The following is a 13,304-nucleotide window of genomic DNA, read 5'->3' as shown; positions in this document are numbered from 1 at the left end:
TGTACAGGATCTATATGCTGAAAACTACAAAATGCTGATGAAAGAAATCAAAGATGACCAAAAGAAATGAAGAAACATACTGTGTGCATGGATTGGAAGACTCAGTACTGTTAAGATATCAATTCTCCCCAAACTGACCTATAGATTTAATGCAGTCGAAATCAAAATCTCAGCTAGATTTATTATAGATACAGAAAAGCTGATTCTAAAATTTATATGGCAAGGTAAAACTGGAATACCAAAAGCACTATTGAAAAAGAAACAAAGTTGGAAGACTCATACTACCCAATTTTAAGATACACTGTAAGCTAAAATAATCACGGCAGTGTAATATCAGTGAAAAAGTAGGTACATAGAGCTGTGGGACAGAAAAGAGAATCTAGAAATAGACACACAAATATAGTAATTGATTTGTTTTTAAAGGTGCAAAGACAATTCAGTGGAGAAGGATAATCTTTTCAATAAATGGTGCTGGACCACCAGAACACGTTCATACCAAAAAAGAAATTAAGTCAGAATTGATCACAGACCAAAATTGAAAGGTAAAACTCTTACAAGTAAATGTAGGAGAAACTCTTCATGACCTGGTGTTAGACAACGAGTTCTTAGATAGAACACCATCCATAAAAGAAAACAATTGATAAACTGGCCTTCGTGGTGTTAAGAACTTTTGCTCCACAAAAGATACTGTTAGAATATAAAGAAGATATATGAATGACAAATAAGCACATGAAAAATTGCTCAACATCATTATTCATTATAGAAATGCAAATTAAAACCAGAATGAGATCCCATTATACATCTTTCAGAATGGCTAAATTAAAATGCTGATAATACTAGGTGTTCATGAGGATATGGAGCAAATGGAACTCTCATACATTGCTGGTGGGACTGCAAAATGATACAGCCACTCTGGAAGACAATTTGTCATTTTCTTAAAAACTCAAACATACACCACCCATGTAATCCAGTATTTTTCCTATAGAAATAAACTTACGTTCACACAAAAACCTGTGCACAAATGTTTGTGGTAGCATTGTTCACAATCACCAAAATCTAGAAAGAACCCAAAGTCCTTCAGTGGGTGAATGGATAAACTAGTTGTGGTATATCCACTCAGTGGAATTCTATTCAATAAATAAAAGAACAAACATTTTTATGCGTGCAGCAAAATGGTTAAATCTCAAATGTAGTATGTTAAGTAAAAGAAGCCAGTCTGGTGATTATATGCTGTATGATTCCATGTCCGTGACATTCTGGAAAAGGCAAATTATGGGAACAGAGAACAGATCAGCAGGAGTTAAGGGGAAGAGGAAGATATGAGTTAAAAAAAAAAAGGGTGTTGGTTCTGTATCCTATTTGGAGGTGGTAACAAGATGCTATAAGCCTATGTTAAAACTCATACAACTTAAGCCCCCCAAATGAATTCTACTCTATGTAAATTTTTAAAAATAATAAAAATACTTCTCACCTTGTATGCATTTGTCAAAGCTCGTTTAAATGAAACACTTAACATGTTTTGTGCATTTCACTGTATAAATTTTGCATCACCTAAAAATAAATACTGTAAACAAAAAAGTAAGTGGAGGATGGGAGAGAAACACTTAGGTGTTCTGATTAGAAAAAGTATACCTTGAAGTGTGAAAATATAATTGAATTTATTACAGCAAGGGTCCATTTATTCTCCTTTTTTAACGGATAACCATGTTGTTTTCTTGACAATATATTGTTTATTCACTGATTGTTACCTAATGATGGATAATTTCTAGCCACAAGCTAGATAAGAGTTCTTTTGTAATCTGTTTTCTACCACATCAATTCAGATTCATCCTATCTCTCGTCTTTGCTTTTTGCTCACAATTCTCTCATATGTTGACAAGGGGAAAAAACTCAAGCTGGGGAAAAATCTGTTTTGAGTGTACTCTATGAATTTGTTACACTTAAGATCTAATTATAAATTATTGCTCGACTAGAAGAAGCAATTCACACTGTATTGGTTGTGATCATCTTTGAACGTTGTAAAATAACAAATTAGCAGGGGCTTTATCTTAAACATTATAGATTCTTTGCAGTTCTTTGAATTGAATGGATATATTTTAGCACTTTCCTGTGGGTGACAGTAGATGATGTCAGATTAAATTTAAATTGATATCCTCTCAATGTTTATCTCTAGTGCATATGCAATTTCTTCTGTACCAGAGAACCTTTCAGAGGCATTCTGTCAATACAGCTACCTGACAGTCATTTGTATTTGTAAACTGTGCATTTGGCACCTGCTGGCCTCTGTTGCACTGGAGCTAGTGGGGAGCCAAAATGGGTGTACAATGAAGTTATTGGCTGTTACATCTCAGTGGGAGTTATTGAAGAGAAGAAACAGCACTTGCAGGACCTCAGGAGAGGATAAAAAGAAAAAGAAACTGGTAATATTAACACAAGCCATGTATGCTACCAAAAAAGTAGTGATTTAAAAAGTCAGTTCTATTGAAGGAATTAAAGTGTTTGTGGACCTGCATTTTAATTCTTGTAATGGCTATGAAAAACAAAGTGTTTCTATTTAAAAATATAATGAATTTTAATTGATCTCGGTAGAGGACAATTCATATGAGCAGAAATATAAATTAAAACAAAGGAAATAATGCTTAATTTCTGAAGAGATGGAAATTAAAATGCTGGTGTCTTTTACTTATCAAATTAGTGAAACAAATTTTAATAATAAACAAAGACAGATGTGCTGACAAGACTTCAGAGAACAAACAGGTAGACAAGTAGCAGTAAATATCGATGTTTTGTGCCTATAATTTGCCCACACTTTGTTTAAAGTTCTTATTCTTTAACTTATTACTCCTACTTTATCAGATACAACTCGAGGAAACAATTATGAAGAAAAAACGGCTGATACATAAATCTGCTTAGCTTTATATTGGTCTGTTTTGCTACAGTGCATGTTTCTGTACTGCAGATTTGCTCATTACAATGATTGGGAATTATGGGAATGATGTCAAGTGTATAGTGAGTTGTGTTGGTTCATGTTATATTCCTCAGAATAGTATGAAGCCACCAAAGAAACCTTTTTCACCATAAAAGACAATGCCTTAGTGGTATATGAAGACATTTAAAAAAAAAAAAAGGCCACTTTCATGGCCTTGAGAAGTGCTTTGCTTTTCACAGTGTTAAGCTGTGAACACTGTGAAACTGCCTGTGTGGTTGAAGAAGTTGTGAAGAAATTTCCCCTTCTGTTTAAGAAAAACATGAAAAAGCTACACCCTGGTTTAGATTATTTTGATAAAATTGGTTGTGCTGGCAGTGAATGCCCTCAAGGACCTACATACACCTCAGAAGAGGACTGCTAAGCTCCAGGTTAAGGTTACATAGGGTCACCTGGCTGACACAGGGCTCAAATGCTGGAGGAGGCTGAAGGGTGCCAATATTTTTGCTCTAGGCTCTTAGTAGTACTCTGGTTACAAAGCTACATAGTTTTAAGTGGTTAGTCCCTAACACTATTTTTCCCTTGAGCCCCTATTATTTTTAGTGTAATTCTGCAGAACATAAAGTTTTGCAGTTATATATATTAAGGAAAATATATTAATGCCCAACAGTAAGGGAGTAAGTCTTAGGACAGCATCTTGATAGACTCTGATGCATCTGTTACAATAAGCATAGAAAAATGTCTATAAAACAAATGCAAGCATTAGAAGGCAAAATTGAGTATCTACATACCATGATTACAACTGTGTCAAAATGTTTGACATGTACCTGGCCTGTTTGTTAATAGTTATGGTAGGATGGTGGAATTGTAGGTAAGTTTTTTTAAAAATTGTTTTTAATGTTGTGAAGTTGGTAAAATAGATATAAGTCCATTTAAATAATTTAAGCTAAATTTTTATTTTACTTTGGTTTTAGAATTCCTGGAAAACTCAAGCAGTTCGTATTTGACTTACATTCTGGAAAACTACACAGAGAATTCCATCATGGTCCTGACCCAACTGATACAGCCCCAGGACAGGTAGGACTCTTGTTTGTTTTTCAGTGGGAACTCTTTTTCTTTTTCAATTAGTCTTGAGGAGACTCTGAAGCTCTTGCATAGGCTTGAGTTTCTGCCCCGAATGTCTTTGTAAAGTAATTCTGAACAAACTCTAGATAATATACAAATTATGTTCCTTTAAAAAATTTTAAACCTTCAGAGAAGTTGCAAGAATATTACAATATAGTTTCTTGATCATAAAAATGAAGGTTGTCTGAGTAAGTCCTTTGTGGAAAATGGCTATGAGAGGGTTAAATACAGTTGGCTTCATACAGAAGTAGGAGGTAGGGATTAGAAGCAGGTAATTAGTGAAGAAATCAGTGGATTCCATTAATTGTTCAAGCCTTCCTCTGTGGCTGAGAGATTGACCATACTATAAAGAAAATAATGATTTGATATCCTAAGAGCCCTCATAATGCTCAATGCTCAATGCTCAGTATTCATAATGCTCAAAACTTACAGTTTAATGCAGCTTTTCCATTTGAGATTTAGAGTGCTGGACAACTTTTTATCAGCACAACTTTATATTTGCTTGATATATAGATATATATTTTTTAACCTGAGAATTTCTGTTACAAGTAACTTTCTAAACTTCTGTATAAGTTCTGCTTAAATATTCCTAAATTTGCATTTGGATGCATTATTGATTTATATCACGTCTATTACCATTATACTGAGAGGGAAGATATATAGATATATACCAAAACTCTTATTGCCTATGCCCAGAACTTCAATCCACTATTTTGTCCAAAGAACCACCACATGTAAAAGAAAAATAAAAACTAAGTGAATTTTTCTTTAAGAGTCAAATTAAGTTCAGCGTCAAGAGTTCCTTTTAGGAATCTGATGACATGCTTTTTCCTTGAAATCTGAGGTCAGATTTTCTTTGATAATTAAGCAACTACAGATGCAGGAAAACTTTGTTGGCAGTATCCCAAAGTAGGCCTGCTTAGTATTTTATCAGATTAAGAAAAGATGTAGCTTGCTATTATTATATTATCCTGATTTGTTTCAGCGTCTCCATTAGACACTGAACTCATATTTATTCATCTTTGCATACTAATACATAGTTGGCACCAAATACATGTTCGTTTCATAGTAATATAGCTTCAGCTTAAACATCTCAGCAAAAAAATAATATATTGGGGAAGGGGAACATGACTAATAAGGGAAGTTTGTGGACACACTGCTTCCGATTATAATGGGAATGTGCTTTTTATATACACACACACACACACATATATATATATCATGTACTATTATATGTACTATGTGCCTATGTAAACTACAGGAATACTAAAACAATGATAATCATGTTTGTTCTTGAGGAGCTCATGGTGTAGAGATAGGCTACACTGTCTTTTCTCTGAAATTATTGGAAGTCACTCATATTTCCACTGTATATTTTTATGTACTGTTGGTGTACAAGTAAAATACTACAGAAATTAATTTCTTGCAGTATTGCAGTGTTTTTCTTCCTTACGTCAACTGAGTTTTGATAATTGCTGGCATCCAGGTCTCTATCTTCAGAGTAGGTGCCTTTAATAATCTCAGCAGTCATTTGTAAGAGGGAAGGGTTCTGGCTAACTTAGGGTTATGCTGCCTCTACAGAATATTCTAGGAAAGCAACCAGGTGTCAGGTATTTTGTTTCTCCACCACACCTCAGAACTGTCATCAGGTTCATGGTTCATGGCTCTGTGGCAGCCCTGCCTTGGAGAAGCTGAATTAAGGGCATCTGAAACGGGGAAAGCAAGATTTCGAACTTAACTCTTGTCTTTGGTACATAGTAGCTATATTTTATTGATTATTAAGCAAATAATTAAAGGGCAGTTACTATTCATCTAATACTCTTAAAATATTATAACTATAAAATATACTGATGTAAAAATGTTTTATTCTTTCCCTTGTAGGAAGTCCAAGATGTAGCAAGCAGTCCACCTGAGAGCTCCTTCCAGAAACTAGCACCCAGTGAATATAGGTATACTTTATTGAGGGATCGAGATGAGCTTTAAAAACTTGGAAAAACAATTTGCAAGCCTTTCAAACAGCAGCATCAACTTACATGGTGGAAATAGTAAACCTATATTTTCATAATTCTATGTGTATTTTTATTTTGAATAAACTGAAAGAAGTTTTGGGCTTTTAATTTTTTTTTCTCCCTGACTCAAAATGTATTGTCATTTAATACAGCCTCTTTTAAAAAATCTGCTAGGGTTAAAAAATAAATAAAAATCAGAGGCCTATCTTTACTTTAAATCTGAGGTCTATCTTTGCTTTACATCTGTCTTGTAAAATTTTTATAAATCAAGTGAAAGGTGACATTGCCAGAAATATACCATTAACTTGCACTACTAGGTTAGGGAGGACTTAGAGATGTTTCTTGTGTAGTATGTGCTTTTCTTTCTTTTCTTTATATATGATCACCTCTGTTGGTTATTTTAGTTATCACATTTCTCAAAGCTAAGGGGGTACGTATTCTGGATACTTGGGGGGGGAATAAATTAAAATTTTCACACTGTGTACTGTGTTTTACTGATTGGTTGGATGTTGCTTATGAAAATTCCATAGTGGGTTTTTTTTGGATTCTTAATGTGTAACTTAAACATACTATGAAGAGGAGGAGAGCCATAAGCCAGAACATTTGGCAGGAACTGTCCTTATGAATTAAGAAAAAGAAAATGAAAAGTGTTATTAAATTTCTATGTGTTTGTCTAACAAAGTGTCATATGGATGGCATTTAAAACTTTGAATTATACCTAAATCTGGGAAAAGGAGATACTAGTGGAACAGATTACCAATATTGAACTAGATGACTTTTAAGGCTCCTCCTATCACGATACTTAAATTTCCAAAGAGAAAAACCAGCAGAGAAAATGTATTTCAGTAATTCTAACCTTCTTCTATCTTGTAGTCTTGTTCTAGTTGTATAGACCAAAAATGAAGACAATAAGGCACATAGGTTGTTTTGTTTTGCTTTTTCCATTGTAAAATTGTTAGAGGACCCTACGCCCTATAGATTCCCTGATCTCCTAGGCCTGCGGTGTAGTCAAATGGGTCCCTGTGCCAGGCCTCAATACTGCCAGGGAACAAAACCAGAGGGAGAGGACCCTCAAGTGTCATATCAGGAAGCCCAATGCCAGAGGACAGGTTCAAAATTGGCTTTCCTCTGGGCCTGGGTTGGTGCTATAGGCCAAGAGTCATTTTATACTTGGAGTCTAAGTCAATCCCAGTTTGGGGAAAGATTATTTTTAAGCTTAAAAGGCTGACATGTGCCATTATATGTAGTATGTAATATATGTAACATCTTCCAATTCTTTTAAAATAAATATTTATAATAAATATTTAATGATTGTTATTTTTAAAAATCAGCCTAAAATTCTTAGTTATGCATGACTTACCCATCATTTCATTTAGAATAATAAATGTTAACAAGGTAGTAAGGGGCATGTTTAGTAGAAGATGCTAGAAAAGCAGGACAGAGCTTCCTAAAGGTTGGGCCTTAGTTCTGTTCTCTTCATTGCTTTTAATCATTAACTTTGAAATCAGAGCTACAGTCTTCAGGTCAGAAGATGGACCAAATGTGAGGTGGTCAGAATGAAAATTTACAAACATTAAACTAGCACACAAAACCAAAAGCACCTGCAGTTGACTGGAATAAATTTGTAATCCTGTAATTGGCTTTTAAAAAATAGTAAACAAAAGATAACACTTAAGAATTGTGTTGCACAGAATTGGTTTTAGAGTAGTTATTATGATAAAGGCCTCAAGGAGCACATGTTCAATGTGATCTAATATAACTGAGTGCCTGTTAAAAAAGTGAGTGGATCTGAAACTTTATTTAGCATTCATGCATATGGGGACTTAAGCTCTAGCCCTGCCACTATCATCACTGTCTTCTCTAGAGTGTGAAGTTACTGAGGACAAGGATACTGAATTGTATGCCTATGTCTCCAGTGCCTAGCATTTCTGGACACTTAGTAGTCATCATCATATGTTTATTGAATGAATGAGATATGCAGTGACCTTGGGTAATTTTGTATCCCTGAAAGGCTCAGCACTCATGAGGACTTGGTGCCCAATTTCATAAAAAGTTAACAAGCTCAAGTGCGAAACAGCAAAATGCACTAGATAAAATAAGTTCTGCCACAGGGCTAGTGCAGGGTCGGGTGGGGAGAAGGCCTGTGGCTAGGGCAGTGAGAAAGAAAGTTGGAGCTGATTGTGCAGGGCCTTGTATGCCAAGCTAAGGAAGGGGTTTTTACTGTATCTTATAGCCAGTAGAGATCCAGCAACAAATTTAAGCAGGCAAGTATGTTCGTATTTAAGTTTGAGAAAGAACACTGTAGCAGCAAGTCTAGGTTATGATTAAATTGAGTCCAGTAGAGGAGGGATAACGGCCAGAACTAAGACAGTGACAGCAGAGATGGAGAGGAACAAATACAAGAGATTCCATAGGGATTTGTCATCAGTTGGATGTAAAGAGAGAACTTCCAGGAATCTAGAACTCACAATTTAGACGTCTTCCCCTCTGAACCATGCACGAATCAGAGAATATTACAGGTGGAAGTCTTCTAATTTTATCCAATCTACTCCAGGCCTCAGGCTCCTTAGCCGTGAAGAGAAGGGATGCTAGACTAGACTGAAGAACATAGTCGAGTTGCAAAACCAAAATCAGACTGCTTGTCAGCCCACTACCTTTTCCAGTTTTTCAAAAAGTGTTACAGTAGTGAGGGGGACCATAAAAGGATGAAAACTTACTTTAGATGAAATTCTGAACCTTTTTTAAGTTAAATGGACCTAGAGAGGAAGACAGACAATGGGCATCTAAAGCATCTCATGGAGAGCTCTTTGATGAAGTCAATTTGTCAAGATCACATATAAAAGAAGGAAAAACTGGCATGATAAAGCCCAAAAAGAGCAAAGTGAAATATAAAAATCAGTGTTTGAAATGTTAAAGCTCAGAATGAGCTTAAATTTTAAAAAAAATTCAGAAAATGCTGAAGTTGCCAAGAAAGAATTAAAAACCTGAATCGGCAAAAAGAATAGAAAAGGAGTATATTGGATTAACAATCTGGAAAAGCAGAATAATTCAATGTTTTGTTTTGTTTTTCTCTGACAAGGAGGTCTAGTCTGCATGGACAAAAAAAATGACATAAGCAAAACTGCAAAAATGAGAGGTAAAAATCTTGTCACCTTGAATAGTTTTAGGATTCTTAGGCCCAAAATTCAGTATTGCAGAGAGCTGCTGGATGTTGCAAATGCTCTGTTAGCAACTGTTGGGAATTTCTGAGACACCATGGAGATTATAAAGTAACAGAAGACTAGAAATGGACAAATAGTATTCCAGTTTTCAAAATCGTTAAAGGGCTTTTGCTGTTTTCTAAATAAAATATGAACCAAACTGAAATGTTAGTAGTCTATATTTGGGGGAATGATTTAAATAACTGTAAAGAATAATCAGTTTTTAAGCCCAATATTTAAAGACCCTGAAGACAGTAAGTTGTTTTAGGACTTAAATTGTTTTATGCTGATTATAACTGTTTTATGTGTTCATTAAAACAGGTTGGATAGGACTGCTGCTTGGCAACTGTTTTTTAGCTGTGTTTGAATTTTTGTATGTATTTCCAAGTAATAAAACTATATTTATAAAATATTTCTATATTTGAGACTTTTTACTAATTCAATTTGTCATAAATATGAACATTCAGAATCCAGATGACCAGAGTCGCAAGATTTTCCAGTTTTAAAGTTATTTTTTAGATTATTTAATAGTACATGACTCAGAATGGGAAGCTATATGAATCCATGTGCAGATAACTCAAACCTAGCCTTTAGCTGAAGCGTCAAAGGTCCCTCTTGCACAGCACACTGGGGAAGGGCTGGCCTGCCCTTAGAGAATAGGTTTTGGAGTCACTGGAAGAGGAAAAGTGCAGCTTACAAATTGCTTCTCTAAAATGCTCCCTTTATTCCCTCTCCCCTACCTTGCCTAGTAAATTCCTTCTGTCCATCCTTCAATGCCCAGGATGAATTATCACCACTTGTGGTCCCACAGCCCTTTATTTATATGTTTTAGAATACCCAGTCTAATAGAAAATTGGAAGTATATGTATCCCTTTTCCTTATCACCATGTGAATGCTCTGGAAGCAGGAACTGCTCCATCTTTGTATTTCCAGCAACCTAGAGCACTGTGAGTGATTAATAAGTCTCTGATGGAAAAAAAAAAAAGCGCCAAATTACATAATAAATGAACAAATGAATAAGGGACAAGAAAGCATCACCATAACTGGAATGGACTCGGTCATCTGTGAATGCCAATTATCTGATATCTAGTCACATTTAATCCTATACCCTAAATTGATTATGGGGTCTTAAGAGTTTTAGTCTAGAATAGATTAAAATCTTACACCAACCCAGAGATGCATAACTTTCAGAATGACACTGGAGTGCTCTTTTGGGCAGTGCAGAGTCCTGCAGAAGTGCTGGAAACTTTCCCATGAACACTACACATTTTCTGTGAGGCAGATTTGACCCCTAGCTTAGTCACTCAGCCTCGTGGAAGGACAGACTACAGTGAGTTGACAGAATACCACATGTGGTTTACAAAACACCATACATTTACCATTCGGCAAGCATTAATCTACTGTTGCCAGGCTAAGGATACAACAGTGAACAAGACTGCCCCTACTGTCAGAGAGCTCAAAGTTGAGCGAAGGAGCAAAATAGACGGGTAAAAAGATGATTATAATAGAATGTTGTAGGTGCCGTGCTGTGAGTTAACCACAGGCGCCTGGAGGTGTGTGTGCAGCTGGGGGGTCAAGGGAGCCTTCCCACAAGAAGTGGTTTTCTTGCATAGGAATAGAAAGAGCTATACTTTCCTAAATTTCTCCCCTCCAGGAGAATTACATTAATAGAGGCTATTTTTATTCTCTATTAGTATCTTACTTTAATAGCAAAGTATTGCTAGGCCTTGCTGTCCTGTTGTTTCTTTCCCAACTCGGCCACTCAGCTAAAAGATCACATACTTGCCCATCTGTGCTGTCTCTCATGTGTTTTACTTACTGGGATGAATGCCAGGGAGGAAGCTGTATGCCCACTCTCATGATGCCGTGTGTAAACTTGCCTAGGGAAGATCAGATCAGTCTTGGAAGCCTGATACTATGATTGTTTTCTTGCCCTAACCATTGCCCAAGCAGAGGAATAGAGCAGGGCATCCCTGGCTATGCACATAGGGAAAAAAACAAGGCCTCTCTTCTGATTTATCAGTTCTGCATAATTCTTTGCCTTCATAATGAGCATGGCTTTCTGATTTAAAATACTGTTGAATAGTCCACTTAAAAATTTTCTAGGATTAGAAGGTGAAGTCCCTGCTCTCTGGCTTCTGGAATGCAACTTTATCCCTTAAATAGACTTTTGCCCAAGCTCAGTGTTCTGGCACCTTCTGTTTCCTGGTTCCTCGAAGATTACTGGTAGTACTTCAGGATCACATCTACAAGTTCCCACGAACCTTAGGATGTTTTTTTTTTTCTCTGAGCCTAGAAACTATAAATTATTTTAAAACATAGATGCTTTTTTTTTTTTGGTAACCCCACACTTATTTCCACTTCCTGTGTAACTAGGGTGACCGTGTAATTTTTTTCATCCAAACCAGGACATCTGAGAGTGAAGGGGAGCATTAAGTAATAATTTGACCAGGACAAGAGATGTAAATCAAGACTGTCCCAGACAAGATGGGATGTATCATCACCCTGTTCCTAACCAGATCTTATACATTTTTATGTTTGGGTAGCATTCTTAATAGAGATAAAAAAGATATACTTTCCACCAAGCATCTGTCACCATTATACCACCATCTTAATAACTAAGCCTATTAAAAAATTTAAGAATACTTGCTATTTTTTTTTATCAAGTCTTCACTCATTTTAGGTGTCTCCCTAACACTATTCTTGTAGGTACATAATTTTTCATTAATGTGCCTTTTGTTTAAACTTTGGGGAAAAATAATAGTAATAGTTAACAACAGTAACAGCAGCAACTAACATTTGTACAGTTACTATGAGCCAGGCTCCATTTAGGCACTTAACATGTATAACTTTTTAAATCTTCATGACTACCCTGTAAGATGGGTAAGGTACCAATGGGGAGGGGGATACAAGGAGGGGAACACTAAGGAAGCCCTGAGTTGTTGGCCCCCATCCTCACCCAGATAAGAGGCAGCAATCTGTTATGAAAAATAAAACCTAGAGAGGAAAGAAAGGGAAATAACACCTATGGACTAATTCTATGGAGAATTAGTAAGTGACGAGCACTTTATTCCTTTTCATTCCTATTAACACACTGAGAGGCTGTTTGGTGGAATAAGTACATGAATCTGAGTATTAGAAAACTTGGTTCAAATCCTGTCAAATGCCTACCTCTTAACTTGAACCTTGCCCTTGCCTAATTCCAATCTATTTGCCTGAGAAACCATTTAAATTCCTGCCACTATTCTGTTTCAATACTAGACCATCAGATTATAAAGCCTTCTTGGGTCCCTAATATTCTGAGCCCACTAATCTTATGGTAAGACAGAAAATAACACAATTTTCCCACATCATTTCTTCAGTGATTCATATCCTCTCTCTTCCAAGTCATGACTTTTAATTGGAAAAAGAGATTGAAATGTCTTTACCTCCAAATTCTGAAATTTTCAATTCATGACTTCCAAGTCTTAGAGATGTTATCCAGATTTCTTCTTTTGCTTCATTCATTCCTATGTTAATATACAAAAGTGAGGACTGAGCAAAGGTTTGATACGTCTTAGAAAGCTTTTTAACATTTCAGTACGTATCCCTGAAAACAGCAGAACACACATGCCATGACCTTATCACTCACCATCATGGAGTCACTGATAGGGGTGTAGTTTCTTTTCCCCTTCTCATCACTGTACTTTGTGTTATAAAATACTCTAAGAAGCAGATGATAGGTCCCTTCCCTGTAAGAAGCTTACATTCTAGTTATGGAGATCACACTAGCACAAATGAAAGAATTTTATACCTATGAAGTTGTAAAACATTGCAGAATTAGCCCCAAGTGAAAATGGAAGCCACTGAATTGCAGTTGTCAAGAAATATTCATAGAGAGATGGAAAACTGGACCATGAAGGTCTTGGACACTAAAAGGCAAAAGTAAATTTCATGACTATTTTCTCAGTGGGTTTTCAATAAATATTTATGGAATGAATAACAGGATAGGAAGAAAGCAGGCATTCAATGTCAAGCAGGGGATCTTACAGCAGAGGCAAGAAA

At 35.8% G+C, this 13,304-nt stretch overlaps 1 protein-coding gene across 5 annotated transcripts in view; it reads left to right on the top strand.

Annotated features, from left to right (window-relative positions):
• The window catches only part of ERP44 (endoplasmic reticulum protein 44), a 95,163-nt gene extending 82,538 nt beyond the window's left edge, over positions 1–12,625 (top strand). For 4 of the 5 annotated variants that reach the window (XM_079928013.1, XM_079928012.1, XM_079928014.1 and 1 more), the window contains 2 exons: positions 3,901–4,003; positions 5,933–12,625. In XM_079928013.1, the coding sequence (XP_079784139.1) occupies positions 3,901–4,003; positions 5,933–6,034 (205 nt within the window). In that variant the 3' untranslated portion in view covers positions 6,035–12,625. The remainder of the gene's footprint in view (positions 1–3,900; positions 4,004–5,932) is intronic. The other variant, XM_079928015.1, reaches the window with a different exon arrangement.
• The last annotated feature ends 679 nt before the right edge of the window (positions 12,626–13,304 follow it).

This window comes from Stenella coeruleoalba (assembly GCF_951394435.1).
Source record: "Stenella coeruleoalba genome assembly, chromosome: 7".
Lineage (NCBI taxonomy): Eukaryota > Metazoa > Chordata > Mammalia > Artiodactyla > Delphinidae > Stenella > Stenella coeruleoalba.
This window is presented reverse-complemented; position numbering and strand designations above follow the sequence as displayed.